The sequence below is a fragment of the Crocuta crocuta genome, unplaced genomic scaffold, assembly GCF_008692635.1.
Source record: "Crocuta crocuta isolate KB4526 unplaced genomic scaffold, BGI_CrCroc_1.0 scaffold884, whole genome shotgun sequence".
In the NCBI taxonomy this organism is placed as follows: domain Eukaryota; kingdom Metazoa; phylum Chordata; class Mammalia; order Carnivora; family Hyaenidae; genus Crocuta; species Crocuta crocuta.
In genome coordinates, this window is record NW_027529549.1 from 1,683,077 (window position 1) to 1,706,315 (window position 23,239).

The 23,239-nt window shown below is 39.3% G+C and overlaps 1 protein-coding gene across 4 annotated transcripts in view; it reads left to right on the plus strand.

Moving 5' to 3' along the window:
• The window catches only part of BBOX1 (gamma-butyrobetaine hydroxylase 1), a 61,509-nt gene that overhangs the window by 11,406 nt on the left and 26,864 nt on the right, over positions 1-23,239 (plus strand). For all 4 annotated transcript variants that reach the window (XM_077761429.1, XM_077761430.1, XM_077761431.1 and 1 more), the window contains one exon: positions 14,771-14,969. In XM_077761429.1, the coding sequence (XP_077617555.1) occupies positions 14,771-14,969 (199 nt within the window). The remainder of the gene's footprint in view (positions 1-14,770; positions 14,970-23,239) is intronic.

Here is a 23,239-nt window from a genome sequence, read left to right on the forward strand (position 1 = left end):
AGTATTTTTCTTTAACTCTGCCCTAATTTTGCAATCCTGTTGTATTTTGCTTTCATTTCCTTCAAGTTCTTCTTTTGATTATTTCAGGGAAGAAAAGCCAACTTTTTATTACGGCTTAAGCTTTTAAGCATTGTAAAAAGATACAGCCACCCTTCTCCATTAATATTTCTTGGTGAATGCAGTTTTTATAGCTTACATTTCTCAGTACCATCAGGCAGTAGCAAAGTGGAAATGATACTACACTCGGTTAAGTCGTGGAAAAATCCAGTCACACTGACAGCAGCAGTCATGAATAATATAAGGAGAACTGGCTGCTACTTAGACACTGGAAAAGACTTAAATGGTTTAAAACAAGATCAGATTTTTTAAATATATCCCCAAGCTGTGAAGTTGGTGGATGAGAAGGAGAAGCAATGAGCCATTTTTGGAGTATTGCTTCTGTGGCTCGATGCCTGTAGAATTTGACACCTTATTGATCTGCCATCACTTATTTTCAAACATTTAGGCTCCAGAACATGTAAACAAACTCAGTTACACTTGTGGAAGGATTTTGCTTTCCGGCCTCAGTGGCAATGTTACCTGTTCCACTCTTTCCTTAGAGTGAGAAAAGACTTTTAAAATCTGGCATCAAGATGCAAACCACTTTTTCTTGATCTTCCCTTGGCATTAGGCTTCAAACTCAAAAATGAAAAGACATGATGATCAGCCAGCTTGTCCATGAACAGCTGGAAAGAAGAAGTGGATAATAGTCCTTCCCTCATAAATTTCAATCCAGTTGCACATATATTGGGCTCTGTTTTGTGCCAGAAACTCAGTACGGAACTACCGAGTTAAAAAAAAAAAAAAAAAAGACGCTGATTCTGCCCTCAAGGATTTATCATGTCTAGGAGGAGGACCCTCACCATGAAAACAAATAAGTGTAATAACATTATTTTAAGTGCAAGAAAGCATGCAAAGCAGGTTAATCATAACACAGAGGAAGGAATCTGAAGAGACAAAGACATAATCCTTAAAGCCAGGAATATGCAAGCTGGATTTTGAAGAATCAGTTTGTCAGACAAAGACAGTAACGAAGTTCTTGACAGAGAAAAGGGCATGTAGAAAATCATGGAAGTGTAAAATATCAGGGTAGGCATCAGAAATACCAGTTAGTTTAATATTGGTAAAGTTAACATCATTAAAGTCACAGGGAAGAAGGAAGGGGCCTAACCATGAAATGGCTTCAGTGCCCTAAAGGAGCTCAGTCCAAAACCCTCCGGCAAGGACATTTTCACAACTTAGAAATCAGGTGTATTCCCTTCCATTAATTTTCCAGGTTGATTTTCTTTCTTCCTATATGGCCAGAGAAGTGAGTTTAATATCTTTGTAACTTAAGAAGTTTGCTTTATTTTCTTTCCAATGCATTTGACATCTTCAGAGTTATATCATTCTGATTTTGGCCAAATGTATATAGTTTCTCAAATGCTTATAAAGCTTGTCGATATCTTCTTATCTTCCTTTTTCTGTGATTTCATTCTCCCCTCCTCCAGTAGCCTCTTTGGTTCTTGGTTTGTATTTATCTTACAAAAAAGAATGGAGTGATCAAAGCTTTATTGGAAATTCTTGGTCATTGTCATCTGTATTGGGTAGACTGGCATGGGGGGTGACAGGGAGCAGGGTTACTATAGCTTCATTTAGAACTAGTCCTACAAAAAAATACTGAGAACTCAGCCTAGGGAAGTAGCAGAGATGATGGGGAAGGATTTGTATTCAGGAGAAACATATATTGACCTGTAGGACAAAAGGTTGTTGACCTTGTTCTCAATTCTCCACCACTGTAAAAGCTGACTGTTGAAGCCTAGCTTGTAAGTGTTTCCAAACAAATGAATGAAAATTGAAAACTTTAATAAAACATTGGAAACATGAAGATTCTTATTAAGGTAATTGTATTTTAAGGGCACTGGGGTGGCTCTATTGGTTAAGCATCCTACTTTTGATTTTGGTTCAGGTCATGATATCATAGTTCATGAGATCGAGCCCTGCATCCGGCTCTGTTCAGACAGTATTAAGCCTGCTTGAGATTCTCTCTCTCTCTCTCTGTCTGTCTCTGTCTCTCTCTTTCTCTCTGTCCCTCCCCAAATAATGCACAAAAGCATGCTCTCTCTCTCTCTCTCTCTCTCTCTCTCAAAATGTATAAATAAACTTAAAAAAGTAATTATATTTTAGTATATCACATTGAAATGATTATATATTGGGGTACAGGGTGACTCAGTCGGTAAGCATCCAACTTCAGCTCAGGTCATGATCTCATGGCCCATGAGTTTGAGCCCCATGTTGGGCTCTGTGATGACTGCTCAGAGCCTGCTTCAGATTCTGTGTCTCCCTTCTCTCACTGCCCCTCCCTGGCTTGTGCTCTTTCTCTCAAAAATAAATAACCATAAAAAAAAGAAGTGATGATCCACTAACTTTGGTGTTTAACTTTTAGATGCAAAATTCCCAAAATATAATTGATAAGACTAAAATGGGAAAATTGATATATAGTATGATCTTACATGTATGAACCTAAATATTTGTTCTTTTTATTAACATTCAGTGTCAGAATGAGTCCTCAGTTTCTTTGAATTGGTACTGAAATATTTGTACACTATTCTCTGACTTTAATAATATTTGTTATTTCAAATTGAGGTTTAAAAGATAATAATTTGAAGAAAAGCTTTTTCCCATGGAAGTGGGCTGCTCACTTTTGTCAGCAGCCCAGGTACATTGTACAATCAGAAAAGAACATATCCTCTCGGCTCATCATAGCAGAGCAATTTCGCACCTGTCCCTTTAATCAGTCCATAGCTACCCGTGATCAGTCCATAGCCATCAGTCCCTCTTTTGTTTCAAAAGGAACATGCCACAAAAGGGAGTCAAAACTCTCATATAACTGTCAGGTCATTCTAAAACCTCTGTGCCTTTCACATGTCAAAAAAAAAAAAAAATAAGAGAGCTCCCCTTTTCTTGGAGAAAGCCATGTGTTGAAAAATCTTGAAGATAAAGATTTTTATTATGGTGCAAAGAACAGAGTAGGTCTGGTGCAGAGGCTATTTTTACAGAGACTTGTCAAAAAAGCAAAGATCACTATTTTTTTAACTAGCAAGTAATGAACATAATAAATATGTCTAACTCCCAACTCACAATTCACCCCTGTCCCTAAACCTTGCAACATACTTTGGCCATTCCTGAAGCTCCAGAGGCAGAAGTCTGCAGTGCAAGTCAGGGATAGAGTGTGAGTCTTTGCTTCATATATTACTGGGTAATTAGAAAAAGGACTGGGAGCTTTTTTTTTTTTTTTCAGGCTGCTTTAGAATGCCCCCACTGTATCAGGGTTGCCAGGTCGCTATGGTTTCGGAACAGCTCTGTTAAAATAGCTGCATCAGAACAATCAGTCCACCACATCAGGTACCCAAATGCTTTTCCTTCCCAAAAAAAGACCTAGTCAACATTCCCTTCCTGCCATCACCCAGGCTCATACTCTCATGCACAGGTGGGAGACTCACTCAAAGTCTTTGTATGTTTAAGAAAAGTCTCTCTTCTGTTTTGCCTATCCTATGTGACGTGGACCTACCGACGTTCAGAGAAATGTCTTTGGGATTTTGATGAAATGAATACAGGTGTCTTGAATGTCTGTGAGTCTATAAATGTGTATTTAGCTTCATTTTTCTCCATGCCATATTGATGTCTTCCAATGTGTCCTAGTTTTTACATGTCATTTATTATCCCACTCAATTTCTGCATTGTACCTGCTAAACCTGGGCATCATGTCTATAAAGTCTAAAGTCCTTACATGGGATGGAGCTGCCCTTGGTCTGTCAGCGAGCCCAAGACAGGAGTTTCCCGGCTTGAAAAGAGCCTTGAGAAGAGCAGGTGCCACTGGTCTGGACATTGTTTCCACAGCCATCTGCTTACTGTTGGTTTTCACTTCTGAACCTACATAAGGTCCTCTTCCTTTCGCCGTTTCTTATCTCCACACATACTTCCAGCAAGAAAACATATAATTCCATACTCAGAGATAAATATTCAAGTAAGTCATTTTACAACTGGATATGTTACAGAACCTATTTAATTTTTAACATTTATTTATTACTGAAAAACAGAGAGAGACAGAGCATGAGCATGAGAGGGGCAGAGAGAGGGGGAGACAGAGAATCCGAAGCAGGCTCCAGGCTCTGAGCTGTCAGCACAGAGCTCGACATGGGGCTCAAACTCATTGACTGCGAGATCACGACCTGAGCTAAAGTGGGACGCTTAACCGACAGAGCCACCCAGGCGCCCCCTATAGAATTTTTCTAAAGGCTGTATGTTCTTTTATGACTTTTAAAAATTCTTAGATAAAAAACACTAATTATATTCTTTTAAAAAATCATGTTTTAGTTAGTTAACAACTTCATAAAATGAAGCCTCCTTGCATCAATGAATGTTAATGCTAAGCAGGACCTTGAAAAGCTGGTATCTTTCAAAGTCTTGAAAAAATCTCAGGATAATTTTTGAGAACCTAAAGTAAATGCATCTTAATTAAGGAAGGGTGATTACAGTCTATTTTCTTTTCATATTTTCTCAGTCTACTCACCACATCCCAAATTAAGGAAAATATACTAACAGTTTTTACTCTTGGAAAAGGAATTTTCTGTTATTACATTAAAGTAATTTTATTTCTTTGAAAAGAGAGTAAAAGTAGAGAGGGTTTTCTTCAATGTGTGAAAAGCTTCAGTTTCTCACAAACAAGGCTTGGCTTTTCTTATAGCCCAGGAATGAATTTTATAACATATGGCAGTTGGACTGCAAATTTTGAATTTGTAAATTTAGAAAATTCCAAATGGTGGCAATTTCAGGAAGTGAAACTGGATAGCTCTATATGCCGGGTTTGTTTTTACCAAACCTACACATAAGTTATATGTTTAACCTGTCCTCTTTGCTAGTGCTTATACATCGGGAGATTTGCCAGTCAAAAAAGAGTAGGCAACTGATTAAAAAACTATTACTTCTCTCTTCTGGTTCCACTTTGCTTCTTTAAGATGGCAGACCACTGAAACACACAACATTAGTTTTGAGATAATAGATATCTTCATCATACTTAAATTTTTTTCCTTGAAATATCATTAAATTAAAAATCTATCAAATTATACTTAATTTCTCTATGAAAATTAATATGAAAGCAATCAGCATTCAGAATTAAATAATTATTTTGAGAAATTAAATATCATACACAAAAATTTCTTCCTTGAAATTCCAATCCCAAACTTTCAAATGTGTCAATGGGAAAAAAAATGAATAATTTTTTTTCAATTTTCCTATTCCTACAGGGAAAAAAAGATTTTAAAAAATGATATTGCTATTTATACTTTCTATTGATTTGCCTAATTTCTAACTTAGTAAATTAAAAAAAATAATTTTTAAGCTCTATTCCATTCAATGGATTCTCTAACTTTACTATTTTTCTCAAAATTTTGTATTTTCTCAATCTGCAATTTCAATCTTAATCAAAAGAGCAACATAGCAATAAATCTGAGTGCTCTTGACCCTAGGCCTTGTTAGGTCTGCTTTTGAGCCACTTACTTTTCCATACCCCCAAATCTTCATCTGTAGATAGAAATAGTACCTACTTAATTGTCTTAACTAAGTAGCACCTGGTTGGGTGAAAAGCAATGTCGCACTTGACATATAAACTCACTTCATCTTCACATCGTTGTCTCAGAAGCAGCTGTAAATAACTAGAGAACATTCCTGAGAGGGGCTTGACCCTCTTGAACAGTATATCGGTTTACAAAAAGAAAGAAAGAAGAAAAGAAAAAATGCAGAATTCTATGATTGAAATTCTTTCTCCTTTTCTCCCACTGGCTGTCAGGTTTCTATGCACACTGCCCACTTGCCCAGAGAAGACTGATATCCAACAGGTTATGGGGGAAGGAATTATATAGGTTGTCCCTCTTGCCAACAGCTTAGTTGGAGCTTTTTATCATCTCATGGCCTGCTTACTGAAGCAACATGGCCTCTGTTCACACTCACCCACAGCCCTGTAAGGTGATCTTCCTGATGCCCACCTTCATCTCCCATCCCCCTTGCTCCAATGTCTCACTGCAGCATGATAAACTCTTAAGCCTTCACTGGAGCTTTCCAATCATCCCACAATCTGGTGCCTCCTCCACATCCGTGTAGATCCCTACTTTTGTCCAAGCCCTGACTGTTTCCTGGATCACTTATCCCATTCTTCCAGTCTGAATTGACTTCACCCATTCATTCTGTACCTCCCATTGCAGTGGGAGGCTCAGACCTGACTGGCTCATGATCTCACAGGCTCAGGTCATGATCTCACAGCTTGTGAGTTGAGCCCCACGTCAGGTTCTGTCCTGATGGCTCAGAGCCTGGAGCTGCTTTGGATTCTGTGTCTCCCTCTTTCTCTACCCATCCCGTGGTCACACTCTGTCTCTCTGTCTCTCAAAAATGAATAGTAAAACATTAAAAAAAATTTTTAAAGAAAGAAATCCCAGAAAATAGACCTAATTTCACCAGTAATACTAAAATGCAAGGCTGTGTCTTTGACTCTCTGCAGTATGAACTTGACTTAGTTTCATAAATGACCTGAACTTCACTGTTCATAAGTTAAAAAAAAAAAAGGCAATGACGATCAGTTTTGGAATGTGAAGAATAAATGATAAAATATAAGTACTTGTTCCCTTTTTTCTCCAGTTTAGTCAGACATGAACATAGGAGCAGAGGTATAGCAAAGAGTAGTTGGGTAAGGACAGAAAGGGAAATAGTGGCATGGCAAAGTCTTACATTTGAGTTCCCCTTACGTGGAGAATAATCATGTCATATTCCTGACTAAAAACATGAGACTGGCTTAGAGGTAAACTGTTGGCATGAAAAGGATTTTAATCACTCAGACATTGGCTTGAAGTCTGGGCAAAAATTTCATCTATCTGGCAGATAGTTTCATTTAAATAAATTTAAGGAAGACAATGAAAAGACCAGGCAACTATCAACTTAATTCCAGTCAGGGATGTAGAAATATTTACTGAAGCTGGGGTGATCAGCAAAATTGGGAGAAAGGGGCTGTGTTACCTATTAGATAAGGACTGCTACAGATGAAAATGCCAGCCATCAGCAGATATATTATATTCCATGTATAAGCTACCTCTTTTGATGAAAAAAATCTCTGATCCAAACTACCTACAATTTCATGAACATGTAAAAGTAGATAATCTTGGGGTGCCTGAGTGGCTCAGTCAGTTGAACACTTTGGCTCAGGTCATGATCTCGTGGTTCGGGGGTTCGAGCCTCACATTGGGCTCTATGCTGACAGCTCAGGGCCTGGAACCTGCTTCAGATTCTGTGTCTTCTTCTCTCTCTACCCCACCCCCACTCGTGCTCTGTCTTTCTCTCAAAAATAATTAAACATTAAAAAATTAAAAATAAATAAAAATAAGTAAATCTCAGTAATGAAGATAAAGGAAAGGTATCTAAAGAGAACAATGTGTTCCTACAATCTTCTGAGTCTTATTTTTCAACTAAATAAGAAGCAAAGTCAGCTGAGCCTAAGTGGGAGGAGAAAATAGAAGGTTTGAGGTGAGAAATGATCAGCTAGTAAGTGAGAGTTAAGCAGACATTAGGGACACGCAATAAGATCAGTCATTGTGGTGTGTTTTCCTTCAGCCACTTTCACGTTCAGCTGCTCTGGTTCACGGGCAGACTTAATCTGGTACACTGTGTTAAATTGTGTATAGATAGTGTGTTATTTAAATTACCTAACAACCCTACAGGTCATTTTCATCCTGTGTTTTCTGGATGAATTGAGCTGAAAGAATGTATCACTTTCTTTTTTTTATTAAAATTTTTAACGTTTATTTATTTTTGAGATAGAGAGAAACAGAGTGCAAGCAAGGGAGGAAGAGCAGAGATGAAGAGGGAGACACAGAATCTGAAACAGGCTTCACAGCACAGAGCCTGATGAAGGGCTCGAACTCACAAACTGTAAGATCATGACCTGAGCCAAAGTCGGAAGGCTTAACTGACTGGACCACCCAGGTGCCCCTCTTTTATTTTATTTTTTTTTTAAGTTTATTTACTTATTTGAGAGAGAGTACGAGTGGCGAAGGGGTAGAGAGGGAGAGAGGGGATCCCGAGCAGGCTCCCTATCATCAGTGCAGAGTCCTATGAGGGGTTCGAACCCATGAAATGTAAGACCATGACCTGAGCTGAAGTTGGACGCTTAACTGATTAAGCCACCCAGGCGCCCCAAAAATGTATCACTTTCTGAAGTCCTTGCAGATGGGAGGTATCAGAATTCAGAATTGAATCTAAATCTGTCACCTTCAAATCTCAAGTTATTAACTCTAACACAATGTCCCTATCAAATTAGACCTGTATCTTCATCTCTACATGTGCTTCATGAAATGAACTAGCTTCAGAAAATGAAGACATGACTGATAGACAATTTGTATACATTTTCATTGACTGAAACATTGATTGGAGTCAACAGAGTTGAGACAGCCAAAAAAGATTCATTAGGTATGGGCTAGACCACATCTAGAGACACCAGTGCTGTGGTAGAGCATCAGCAAAATTGAACACATCACACAATGGGGAGCAGAGAGCATAGGGCAGAGCTTGGAAGCCATAAAACATGTAAAACATGGGGAATAAAAAAGCTATTTGGACTTGGAAAAACTTAGCACAGTAGCTGTCTTTATACACATCTCCAAGACTGTCATATACTGTGTGATTATGGAGCACACAATCAGCACCTAAGAGCATGGCAGCAAAGGGAGACTGTGCCTCAGCATAAGGAAGAAGCTTGTGACAGCTGGAGCTGTCTGGAAGCAGTATGGGTCACTCCAGAGGAAGTCACATGCAGTGTACACACTTGAAGGGGATCAAGAGGGTTTAAACCTTTTCAGGGATGTCATAGGGGATAATCACAGCAAGAACAGAGGGTAAAGTTGAATGTTTGAATATCTGTAATCAAATTATGTGTGTGGTCTCCCAGGTCTCACATGTATGAGCTGTAAGATATTGCACAAATTATCGAAAATCCTTAGACTTGTCTCCTCATCTATAAAATAGAGATAATATTAGAACCTCTGTTATGGGGTTGTTGTAAGGATTATATGAATTAATCCAGATAGAGTGCTTGTGAGAGTGCCTGGAATCATGCGTGCTCAATTAATGTTAGCTCTATATTCAAGTGCTCATCACACCCCGCCTTTTAGTGTCCTACCTTGTTTTATGTGTTCTTGGTTTCTCCAATTAGAAGGCCACTGTTGTCGGGGCGCCTGGGTGGCTCAGTCAGTTAAGCGTCCGACTTCGGCTCAGGTCATGATCTCATGGTTCATGGGTTTGAGCCCCGCATCGGGCTCTGCATTGACATCTAGCTCAGAGCCTGGAGCCTGTTTCAGATTCTGTGCCTCCCTCTCTCTCTGACCCTCCCCTGTTCATGCTGTCTCTCTCTCTCTCTCTCTCTCTCTCTCTCAGAAATAAATAAAAAATGTTAAAAAAAAAAAAAAGAGAGAGAAGGTCACTGTTGTCATAGGGCTGAGCATATAGAATATGCCAGGTGCCAGGAAGCTAATGGTCCAAAACAAAAATGTATTTCTCTCCTTTCAAGCAACATAAACTTGTGTAGAAGCCTGTTTCATGCATCCTCGGGGGAGACTTTGAGTTTGGTGGGATTATCACCTAGGGAAAAGGTCTTATGGATTTCTCCATCTTTTAAAATTCTAAAGAGTACTCAGACACAATCAACTTTCAGGGGTCGCTACCAGTCTCTAGTCCTCATGAGAAAATAAGCAAGATGGAGAAAAAGCAAAGGCTTGTTTAGGACACAAAACATACTAGTTTTCTGAAAATCTACTGGGTGCCAGCCCTGGGCTATACGCTGGGGCTGGAGGGAGGGGAGAGAAGGGAGCAGTAGGGGTGAGGATATAAACATACAGGACATGTTCTTGGTCCTTAGCAAGGAACTTGCAGTCTAGTGGAAGACAGATCAAGTCCTGCCTGATCGACCCTTGCTTACTTTTTCACTTAACCTGCTACCCTCCCGTTTGCTTGGATTCTAGTCCCAGTGACTCTGAATTCCCCCAACAAGTTGAGAGATTCCCCCTCTTCCTCTGCCCCTCCCACTGGGACACTCTTCTCCTTGCCCTTTGCATAACTACCTTCTCTCACCCCCTGGGCTCTGGCTTAAGTAACATCTCTTCAGCTAGACCTTCCTTAGCTGCCATGTCTAAAAATGTTTCCCATCCTGCTCCCAGTAATTGTTTGACAGGTGCACCCCATTTGTTACCTCCATTGCACTTGCCACAATGTTTCTTTTTATCTGTTTGTTTGCTTCCTTGCTTAGTCGCTTTTTCCCTCCCAAGAGCAGCAATCACGTCTATTTTTATTCACCAAATGTGATCTCTTTTGCACAGCCAGGCTTTCAACGAATATGTGTTGAGTAAGTGTACGATCATTTCAGTATAATGTGCTAAGCACTGTGACTGAGGTGTGTTTCAGTGCCAGGGCCAGGGGACCACAGAAGATAGCCTTCTTCTTACAGACCCCAAAGGAGGCCATTGCAGAGTGCTCCACCACAGCCCCTCAGCACTCTTCCCATGCAAACCCTCCACCTTCTAAGTGCACACCCGCCTCCCTGCCACTCTGCTGAAGGCCTTTCTCTGCCTGAGGAATGTGCTTGGCTAACACACAGAGAAGGCCAGAAAGACCCAGAAGCAAATGCCTGGAGAAGCAGCCAATGAGGGGTGGCCACGGGTGGCCAGCGGACTCCAGCTTCCTTGCCCCTGGGTGGGACAACTGTGCAGTATCGTCTACAGTATTGCCATGAGGGCCAGCAGTTCCCTTAACCATTCATTAAAATGGTTTTCTGGGGTACCTGAGTGGCTCAGTCCATTGACCATTTGACCTCAGCTCAGGTTATGATCTCATGGTTCATGAGTTCCATCCCCCTGTCAGGTTCTGCACTGGAGTTGTGGAGCCTACTTGGGATATTCTCTCTTCCTCTCTGCCTTTCCCCTGCATGTTCGTTCTCTCTCTCTCTCTCTCTCTCTCTCTCTTTCTTAAAATAAATTAACTTAAAAAAATGTTAAATGGTTTCCAGAGTCTTTCTTCCCTAGTTTGCTTCCCTTCTATTACTTCTGCCACAGGATAGCTCCTTAATACATTGCTTGCATTCATATCCTCATCCCAGGTCAGCTTCTGGAAGATCTCAGTCTAAGAGAAGATAAGTGATCAGATTCTTGAGACACGTCGAGTTCACCGGACAAGAAGTAAATAATATCTAAAGGCGCAGGATCCCCTTAGCGCAGAAAAGAGACCCAAAGCCCTATTTCCACCGAGATACTTTGCCTCTACTAGGGTCAGATTTTGCTTTTGCCTGGGCCCCTGCAAAGTATTTACAAGAAAAGATAGTAAGAGATTGGCTGATCCTCAGCACATTAGACGAGCTATTTCAGAACCAAAAGCACAGTTCAGTGCAGGTGGACAGAAGGTTCTGAACTCCAAATAACACATTGCAACCCAGCATGCTGTGCTCATGAATCTTTAACTAAAGAGCTTCTTTGTGTCTTTTCCTTTTTTGAAATACAACTCAGGACCCAAGAATGTGATGCCTAGCGGTGAATAGGAAACCTTGTACAAATGGTTCCTTGAAAGCCAGCATGTAGCTTGTTCATAAATTTTATGATGTGTGAAGCACATGTTCAAGGAAGTATTTATTAGTAAGACCATAAGTTAAATTAGAAAGGGTGGTTCATGCCTTAAATATTCCGTCATTTTCCATACCGTTTATGTATCTAGACCCAAGTGTGAAATTTAAATTTGCTTTTAATGTATTCATCTGACAAATGATTTACTCTGGTCAAACATATTTTCTCCAGAGTCCCCAGGAGCTCTGTTTTCTACTTGGGGTAGACTGGGGAAATGCTTTTCAATTGGATTTTCAATGTTAAAGTTTCTGTGCAGATATCATGAAATGACTTTACCAGTGGATTTATTGAAATGTGGTTCTCCCTGCAAAGTAGAGTATTTTATATTATGGATACTATGATGAATTTAGAAACTGGAGAGCCACAGTGTTATCTCTGAAAATCACACATAACAAGTTGAGTGTATGAGTGGCTCACATTAGAACACAGGTTCAATAATGAGCTGTGGCCCCTACTTGCCGATTTTTGTAAAGCACTTAGCAGGGCATGCCAGGATGAAAGCTATAGTTGGAAAACTGTGAACTTTGGAGAACTTAAAAGGCATTGTAACTGCCCTCTGATACCGAAATCCTGTAAATCTGAAATTATTTATAGTGGAGAATATGTTGTGTGTAGTACTGAGAGCCTTGCTTTATACTGGAGTCTCAGAGTGATATGGTTAATTTTATACATGTAAAGAGTAACATATTTACTGCAAGAACCTAACTCATTCTGTGTTTTTAAAACAAAGCATAGTGTGTATGTGGTATGTGTGTTATTCTATGATGGGAAAATGACTCCTATAGAAACAAAAATTCATTAAAACATACTGTAAATATATAGAGATGTATTTAGTGTGTCCCCCAAGGATATCCTCCTTGAATCCACAAAGTTGTCAAAATACAAACTCAAAGTTTTTAAAACTTTTACATCTTGTGAAAAATTTTTTTTCAATCTCTACGTATTATATATCCTGGATACACCATCACTGACACACTCTGGAAAGTGATAATGGCCTTAAGTAAAAGCAAACCAGCCTGAACGCACTGGCATACATTAAAAGAGAGAAGCTAGCTGGTTTTTGAGCCTTGGTTCATTTCACAAAAGGTGGACAGCAATGTTGTTGCGGTGCTGTGCCATGAAACCGACTCATGTTTTTTGGTGCATTTAAAATTGGGAGCCAAAGTTTATCTTTATTTTTTTTTTAATTCCACTGGAGTTAATGCACAGTGTTATATTGAAGGTTAACATTTAAGCCCTGGAGCTTGAACAAGTTCAGACAGCAGTCCTAATTGTAACATGCTTTCCTTTCCTTTTTATCTAGTAGATTTCCTTTGTAAGGGACAGAATAAGCAATGGATATTCACACATATGTTCTTTCTTAGGCAACAACAGCATTTTAAGGCATCACTTGTTTATTTTACGCGTAGTTGTTAAAATTACAGACTTTGGAATTGGTTGCCTGGATTTGACTAACCAGCTCTGGAAATCATTAGCTCGCATGACTTGGATCCTTGTTCCCTTTTCTATAGTTTGGGAATGCTGAAAGCATCTGTTGCATATTTAAATTGTGGACATTAAAAGAAATAATATATGGGAAGTGCCCAGCACTGTGCCTGACATCTAGAAAGTACTCCACAAATATTGGCTATTATCATTGGTGGTAGTAGTAGCAGTGGTCTACTGTAGCAGTCTAGCCAGGCACTGTACTAGGCTCCTTGCATTATCTCACTGCATGGCCGACAAATGACCGGCACTTTGTAAATGAAGAGATGGCAACTCAGAAAAGACATGAAGAAACTAGCTGGTGAGATGCAACACAATAATTCAAACCCAGGCCTCTCTGCCTCTATGTTTTTACCCTGTTCATATCCTCTTTCATATGGTGCCAGCTGCATGCGACTATTTAGCTGGTGGCTAACTACCTGCTGGAAGGGCAGGAGGAACTTTTCACTAGTAAAGCTCCTATCTGGCTCCTGAGAAATCCCTGTTTTTGCAGAAACAGACATGTTGACATCAAAGAGGGAATGATTTCCAGTCTGCAACTAGTACACGGGCACCTTGACCCATTCCTCATTCTTAAAATGGGGGCTTTGGGGTTGTTTTCTGTAACATGACATATATTCCCCAGTTAAAAAACTGAGGCATTGCTCAGGATGCTATTGAGATCATAAGATCTCGTTCTGTCATTTGTTAGGAAGGTTTGCCTTCCTAAAGCAAATTCTTTCTTCCAAAAATGAAGAAATCAAATGGATTAGCTAGAGTTAGGTATTTCCTGAATGCAGTTGTTAATCTCTCAGTTATTTTCCTTGGCAAAATGACATCTTTGTGCTCTGCCTCCTTTAGGAGAGCCTGGTTTGCAGAGCAAATTATTTTTTTTCCATTTGTTTTCCTTTCTGTTTCTTCAAGTAGACATTTTTTATGAGCATTTGATCATGAGGGATTTGACATTATCTGCTGTGGCATTATCATCAAAGGGTCTTCGCAAAATGCATCTTTTATGCATCCCATGACCACAACTTTCACCTTTCCATCCCTATGGATAGTTTTGGTTCCCTCCAAAGAATGATTTGACCTCAGAGAAAGCTTCTCATCAGATGAAGTGGAAGAAGGAATTGTACCTACCAAGGCAAACACTCCTCCCACCTTCAGAAATACGCATATGCTGTTCTAAGTCCATCATTCACATTTTATCATCTATTTGGAGTTGAGCAATGTCACTTGGCGGTTAAAACACACAATATTTCAGCATCATTTCCAAGTGGAGCCAGGCAGAGAAGCCCTAAGGACATACAGATCAAGAGCTATCCATAAGCTAAATCTTCTCTCGATACGTGAGATACAATGAAAGCCGGTCATGGGTCAGACCGTGGTAGGCAGGAGTATAGAGTAGATTGGCATGGCTCCAAAGAAGACAAGCTGGTAGCTTGGGCATTCTTAATATGACTGAAGATAAATTCCATGATAAATCAAAGGTCAACTTCAATGAACTAGCCCCTTCTCTGAGGTTCTCATTTTATAGAAACACGATGTAACCCCATCTGGTTTCTTCCTTTTCCTGTTCACAGAATGTCAGTACTGGGGCTCAGAGCTCCAGCTACCTACTCTGGATTTTGAAGATGTTTTAAAAGATGATGAACATGCATACAAGTGGCTCTCCAGCCTCAAGAAAGTAGGCATAGTACGACTCACAGGAGCATCTGACAAACGAGGAGAAGTTTTAAAACTTGGGAAAAGGATTGGTTTCCTTTACCTTACATTTTATGGGTGAGTCACCAAATAGCCTGTATTCTGCCATTATATGTAAAGTTTGATGTATTTCCCAGAAGGGGGACACTTTGGACTGGAGATACAAAATTTCCATAATGCCATGAGCAGGAAGTCAGATGACCAATCTAAAACTGGGATTTCCCTGAGAATAACTGGAATCTTAAAGGATCCTAAAAGCCCAGAGACATCAGACATCAGAGACAGGATAGTGATGGATGATGTGTTAGTTTGCCAGGGCTGCCATAACAGAATACCATAGACTGGGTCGCTCACACTACAGAAACTTATTTCCTCCCAGTTCCGAAAAGCAGAAGTCCAAGATCAAGGTGCTGGCAGGTTTGGTTTCCGGTGAGAGCTCTCTTCCTGACTTGGAGATGGCCACTCTCTCACTGTGCTCTCATATGGCTTTCGTCTCTGTACCTGCATTGCTGGTGTCTCTTCCTCTTCTTATAAAGATACCAGTCCTGGCGGAGAAGAGCCACAGCCTTACAATTTCATTTAACCTTATTCACTTCCTTAAAGGCTCTATCTCCAAATACACTTATATTGGTGCTTAGGGCTTCATCATAGTATTTGGGAGAGGGCACAATTCAGTTCATAGCAGGTAGGATGAAGGATTGTGTTTCTCCAAAATTTTTACAAATGCTAAAAGTTCATTAAAGTTTTAACACACAAGACCCGGTGTAAAATAAAGGAGGGTCCTGGAGAAATGAAAGCAGCCACCAGATGTGTTAATAAAAAAAAAAAAAAATAAAACTAACCTGCAGAAAATTAGGTCTATGCACTTCAGCAAGTAACAAGAAATGTAACTGATTTTAACTCTGAAACAAGAAGTTATTTGCATAAGAATTGCCTGAGGGGTAACATTAATTATGGGTAAGGAAACACAATAGGAAACACTTATGTAGAAGTGAGGATATTACTGTGTTTCCAGTCTGAAGGGTGAACTCTTCACACGATACATGCAATTATTCTTGGGCTCGGCTTGAGCATCGCATGTTGGGAGTGAAAAGTACCTTCAAAATCCAAAAGTTGCAAAACTGGTAGCACACAAGCTGTATTCAGATATGTTTTATTTGGCCCACAGGATGTTGAAAGAAAATAGAATTAGTTGTCAACACTTAAAAACTGGGAGATTTTACATTAAATATGGATCTGACTTTTCTTGAAAAATCAAATCTGGCAACAACTGAGACTAAATCCCTACATGCCAACCACCTGATTGAAGCAAGCATGTTCTCACTCTCTAGTTGCACAAATTCCACCCCCACCCCTGCCTCAGACCTACGAGGGCCCTGCCTGCCCTTGAGTTGGCCATCACTAATCTAGAGTAAGACCTTCTCATAAGGCCCTATAGGTGTAGACAAACATAGGATTCAAAAATATCCCACCACTTGCCCCCATTGAGTTAATCAAGTTGGTTCACAGCAGGGGCACCTGGGTTGCTCAGTTGGTCAGGCTTCTGACTTTTGATTTCCGCTCAGGTCATGATCTCATGGTTTTGTGAGTTTGAGCCCCACATTGGGCTCTGTGCTGACAGCAGGGAGCCTGGTTGGGATTCTCTCTCTCCCTTTCTCTCTTTGACCCTTCCCTGCTTGCACACATGTTCTCTCTCTCTCAAAATAAAGACATAAACTTAAAAAAAAATGTTGATTCATGGCAGAAGACTCTATCATGTTTAGGCTAGATGACCCAGCCTCTATTTCCACCCGAAGAATTTATTTCCACCATTAGCAAATCTGTGTGAAGATTTTCCTCTCCTCTACATTGGCAAGAATTTAAGCTGTCTTAGAGATTATATCAGTAACAACAGACAAAGGAAAGAGGTGGAAAAGTCTTGAAATTATTAAGAACCTCAACCCAACTATTTGTTCTTTGTTTAATGTTGATAATTTTCTTTTTTAAATATTTTTTATAGTTTTTATTTATTTTTGAGACAGAGCATGAGCAGAGGAGGGGCAGAGAGAGGGGGAGACAGTGAATCTGAAACAAGCTCTACGCTCTGAGCTGCCTGCACAGAACCCGATGTGGGGCTCGAACCCACAAACCGTGAGATCATGACCCGAGCTGAAGTTGGACGTTTAACCGACTGAGCCATTCAGGCGCCCCTAATGTTGATAATGTTCTCACACAAATATTATCCCCCTATTTACTGCTAAAGAATCTGAAGCTCAAAGAATTCAACTATAACCCAAGTTTTCACAGGTAGTAAAAAACAAACAAATAAAACAGTTACAATTGGGGTTTTTTTTATCCACGGATTCCTAATCTACCTCACTGTTGATGATATAACGAAGAACACAGAAAGATGCTTTTAGGCACCAGATGGAAACAGAACACTTCAAAATAAATCTCCTCTGTGTTCTTTTACTTAGTTTTTATTTGCTGATGAGACACTTCTCGTATCTATACAACACATTTCATAACTGCAGTCAATATTGGGGATCTCTTTGTTACAGTTTTCTGATGATCACCCCCATCTGTCACATTTAAGGTCAGATTCCTAGTCCTGATTCATGAATTGCATTTTGTTTTGTTTTGTTGTTACAAATCCTAAAAAGGCTTGATAATTTGGTCCCTGTTCTAATATTGTGAAATTTATTGAAATAAATATTCAAGGTTGGTTGTCAAAAACAAATCAAATCTTCTGCTGCTGTTGCATTTCCTTTGTCCAAGACCTTTGCATCCAACCAGGCAGGGTTAGCCTATTCAATCTCATCTTCCGTGCAGAGGATCACATTTCTTTCCTGAAGCTCTCAAACTATACCATATGCTAAGAAATGCCTTTCTGGCCACCTCACTGCTACATCCACAACTGATTACCAAGGTCTCTGTGTGGGTTTTTTTTTTTTTTTTTTTTTTGGTAATTTTTAATTCTTTACCTCAAGAACTTACAGAAGAGGACAGCTTTGCTGTTGTTACTGATTTTATTGTTTGCTTATTTGCTTTTTATTAAAAGGATGAGAAAAATTAGTGTTCTCCTCAAGTTATTTTCCTTTTCTGCTCCTTCCCACAGTAATGTGGAAAGTGATAAAGTTTCCATAACATGGGATTTAAAAGAAGAAGGGATTTTCATAGCAATAATTCTCAACTGAGGTTGCACATTGGAGTAACCAGTTTAAAAAATGCTGATATCTGAGTCCATTCTCCAGAGACTTTTCAAAATAGGATTTGGATGTGACCTGAGTACCAGGACTTTTTAAAACTCTACAGGTGGTTGGCACCTGGGTGGCTCAGTCAGTTAAGCGTCTGACTTCAGCTCAGATCATGATCTCATGGTTCATGAATTCGAGCCCTGCATCAGGCTCTTGCTGACAACTCAGAAGCTCAGACCCTGGAGCCTGCCTCAGATTCCGTGTCTCCCTCTTTCTCTGCCCCTCCCCCCACTCATGCTCTGTCTTTCTTTCTCTCTCAAAAATAAATAAACATTAAAAAAATATTTAGAAAATAAAAAAAGTAAAACTCTGCAGGTGGTTCTCATGGGTAGCAAAAATGAAAACGTTTGGTTGAGAGGAGGGGTACTTTAAGAGAAGGCAAATCTCTGTTGATGTAGACCTTGGGTGTTTTCTGTCCTCCCAACTCGCACAATTATGTACAGGAAGTGGCATTTATCATGTTCTTCTTTGTACTGTAGTAATGCGTGGGCATGACTTCTCTTCATAACACAATCCATAGTTACCTTAAACACGGTCCCTCTTTTTCATAGCTGTGCTTTCTCCACTGGCAAAGTGCCTTACTCTTGTTTGAAAAACTAATTGTCAGGTGAGTGAGTAAATGGAATGAATAAATAAAGGCAATAAATAATGGAGAGGGGGGACTGCCAGAAATTGGAGGAGGATAGAGAAGGAAAGTGGGGAGAGGAAGGTTAAAGGGCAACTTTGCACTCCGTGTAGATTTCTCAAAGAGCCTGGTTTCTACTCTTGCATAGATGCCAAAAATAATAATAGCGTGGTGCTATGTTACACATGCCCTCCTGGGGAAACAAGTACTCACCTAGCACTTTGCCATTCAAATAAGATTCCATTCAAATAGTTTGGAAAACTTGAATTACATGGATCTCATGTAAGAATTATAATACCTATTTTTCGTTCTTAGTTGTTCTCTCAATTGCTAAAGGGTTGGTCGGGTGAACAAAAACAATAGATTTCAGCATTCTGCACAGTTTCAGCATATAAGAGGTAAGGAATAAATATTTAATGATTGATGAACACCTGGATGTTTTAAAAAAATTTGTAAAGCAGCAGATAAATGCAATGATTATTCAAACATTTCCTAATCATAAAATTATGTTCAAATACTAAATCAAAATGGTAATAGCTTTGAGGACAAAAGTATATGTCATTTGCACATCTGTATTTTCTCAGATGCTTGTCATTATTTTGTTAGGACAAATCCAAATCCTGGTTTTAAACCTTTAATTTGGATCAATAGAGTTTTTATAGAGTAGGGCCAAAAGCCTCATCTCATGTTCCTGAACTTTCTCCCAAAATCAATAAAAATACCTTCCTAAATAATTTTTTTCTAAATTTTTATTTAATCATTTTTCAAATGTATGTATAATTAGTGTACAGTGCTGAATTCATTTCAGGTGTACAATATAAACAATCCTATACATTACTCAGTGCTCACCACAATAAGTGTACTCTTAATCCTCTTATCTAGTTCATGCTCCCCCACCCACCTCCCCTCTGGCAACCACCAGTTTGTTCTCTATATTTGAATCTGGTGGGGTTTTTTTTTTTTTTGGTCTCTTGTTTTCTTTGATCTTTTGTTTTTGGTAAATTCCACATGTGATAAAGTATTTGTCTTTCTCTGATTTATTTGGCATTTTACCCTCTAGATCCATCCAGGTTGCTGCAAATGGCAAGATCTCATTCTTTTTTATGTCTGAGTAATATTCAATATATACCTCTATACACCACATCTTCCTTATCCATTTACCTATCAAATGACACTTGGGCTGCTTCCATATCTTGGCTATTATAAATAATGCTGTAATAAACATAAGGGTGCATGTATCTTTTCAAATTAGTGTTTCTGTTTTCTTTGGGTCAATAATCAGTTAGTGGAATTGCTGGATCATGTGTTGGTTCTATTTTTAATTTGGGGGGGAACTTCCACAGTGGCTGCACCTGTTTACATTTTCACCAACAAAGCATGAGGCTTCCCTTTACTCCACACCCTCACCAGCACTTGTTTTTTGTCCTTTTGACTTTATCCATTCTGACAGGTGTGAGGGGATATCTCATTGTGGTTTTGATGATAATTTCTTTTTTTATGTAATGTTTATTTATTTTTTTGAGAGAGAGAGACAGAGCACAAGCAGGGGAGGAGCAGAGAGAGAGCGAGACACAAAATCCGAAGCAGGCTCCAGGCTCTGAGCTGTCAGCACAGAGCCCAACATGGGGCTGGAACTCATGAACCTTTAGATAATGACCTGAGCCAAAGTCAGGTGCTTAACCGACTGAGCCACCCAGGTGCCCCTGACGATAATTTCTTAACTGGAGAAATTACCTGGACTTATGACATAATTTAGCCCCATGGGAAATAGTCATTGTTAACTATTTATTTCTATGCACTATTTCTATACACTGCCATCTTCAGTGATTATACCAAGTTAGAATGTTTTCAAGAATTCAACCAGCAGAGTAAACTTGAAAGGAAGTATAGTCCCTGTCAATCACACAGAACATCTTGATCAGCAGTATAATTGTTTTACTCATCTGTACAACAACTATTTTTGTACACCCCACTGTGCAAGGCACTGTGTGAGGCGTTTCACTCTGACCTACATTTGGGTTTCTACTTTATAGAAAAGTATCTTTTATGACTATTGTATATGGGCAAATATAAACACTTGATTTGGCTTCATCTAAAGAATCTAAACCAATAAAAATGCCACAAAATCAAGGAACAGACGGAAAAGACAACCCCCTCCCAGCCTCTCCTCTGTGAGAACACTACCAGTACCTCATGCCCGAACATGGGCAATTAAGTTAAACAAAATATGTGTTTTAGTCCTCACCCAAATGACCTAGTTTTACATTTTGAATGGCCTATCCAAAAAAGGAAGTGGAAATTCTCCTACTTCTTACATATTCCTAGCACCTAGTAAGGCAATTTCTATGTTTTTAATATTCTACTTTGAGCAGTGATGCATACAGTGTGGAAGAAAATCAAGCACTCTGCTTTAAGATATCACTACTGTTTGTTTGCAGGGTTGTAGTAATGTTTGCTGGTCCTGGTGTTTTGAAACTCTAGTTCTGATAAGAAAACATTGAGAAGCTCAGATGTTCTTCCCTAAAAGGGCATAATCATACTCTGAAAATATTCCTTTTCCAATTGGTGGGACAACTAAATAAATTGGCTAGATCAGAGTTTTATTATTTACATTATATTTAAATATAATGGTGTGTGTGTGTGTGTGTGTGTGTGTGTGTTGTATGTATATATGTGTGACACAGAAAGAAGGAAGGGGATTCAGTGTCAATTTTTTAACTATTTATGACCAGTATTGGGCATTAACTAAGTACCTACTCCTAACTAGCAGCCAGAATAATCTTTGAAAATAAGGCTTGCATATCGCAGTGTCATTGTCATTGTCATATTGAGCTCTTTGCAGAGTGAAATGGTGGCCTCATCAAGGGGATATCTTCAGTACTAGTTCAGTATCTGACACCCAGTAGTCACCCAGGAAATTTTAATAAAAGGGAATGTGTGCTAAGATACTGAGCAATTCATTTGGTCAAGATGACAAAAGTTCTTTCTTAGCATTGTTGGTAGTTAGAAAATTAACCTTGTGAGCAACTCTGAATGACCCTTCTTCATCAGGAATCAAGCAGAAGAGAATACAAATTTCAACCTTAGCTAGCAAGACTGCCTTCCTTCCAGAATAGAGTCCAGAAGTTTCAGCTTTTCTTCCTTCTAAGAATGTTTTATTTGCTGGCATAAGCAAATTCCGTTAACACATGTAGCAGGGATTAGACTAATATAAGAATAATGAGGTGAAAATGAAAAATACGTTTTTCTGAAATACCAACATCAGGAATAACATGTAGGCAGAGACAATGAGGAAGAGGGATAAAAGAAACTTAAGGATCTTGGTAGTAGTTAAATTTTATCTTGTGGAAACAAGCATGGAAGTTGCATAATTATTAAATAAAACTTACATGGTCACATGTTACAGTGGAAATTTTTAAATAAATACTTTGGAACACTTCATTCCAAAAAATCAAGGGGAAAACTGAGGACTCAACACTCCACAGCATCTGTATTACATTACTGCCCGGAGAGCGGCCCCTAGGACCAGTAGAGAATCAGAATTGAATCTTGACTCCACCACTGGCTATTTGTAGGAGAGAAGGTGATCTAAGCTTTTCACGTAATTTCCTGAAGCTCTATGATTCTCCTCTCCTGAGGACTTGCTTTTCTCTTTTTACAGGACTATTTTAATGCCTGGCATGTCCTTTGAAACCTTTAGATGAAAGTTTGCTGGAAAAATGTAAGAGGCTATGACGGCTGCCCAGTTCTTGCATGCAGGCTTCAACAGATGAATAAAATAATGTCAACCCTAAAATGTTTCTAGTGGGCTGTTTGTCAAATACACCAGCCAGGCCAGTTAAGAATTAACAATATTGAAATGGCCTCTGGGGAGTACAAGAATATATCCTTTCCAGCATTCACTGGATTTCTGCTAGCATTCCTGTAAGCCAGCCCAGCAGCATTTCACACGTTCGGTTGTATTAGAGACTGAGGGTGTATGAGTGAAACATATGATTATTCCTTGGCAGTGGGCCCCTTAGAAATTGCTCCTACCAATAGCACTGCCTCCAAACCTGACTTTGAAACAGCTACTTACTTGACATACATGTTACCAGAAAACATTTGTGAAGTGTGGGGACTCAACTGGGAAAGAAAGAAAAAAAAGAAAAGAAAAGGAAAGGAAAGGAAAGGAAGAAAGAAAGAAAGAAAGAAAGAAAGAAAGAAAGAAAGAAAGAAAGAAAGAAAGAAAGAAAGAAAGAAAGCAGAAGGAAGGAGGGAAGGAAGGAAGGAAGGAAGGAAGGAAGGAAGGAAGGAAGGGAGGGAAAGAAAAAAAGAAAGGAAGGAAGAAAGGAGGAAGGGAGGGAGGGAGGAAGGAAGAGGAAGGAAGGAAGGAAGGAAGGAAGGAAGGAAGGAAGGAAGGAAGGAAGGAAGGAAGAAAAATAAGTTTACCCATTTTGGTGAAGTTTCTAGGCAAGAAATTGCTTGAGAAAACCACATAGCCCTTC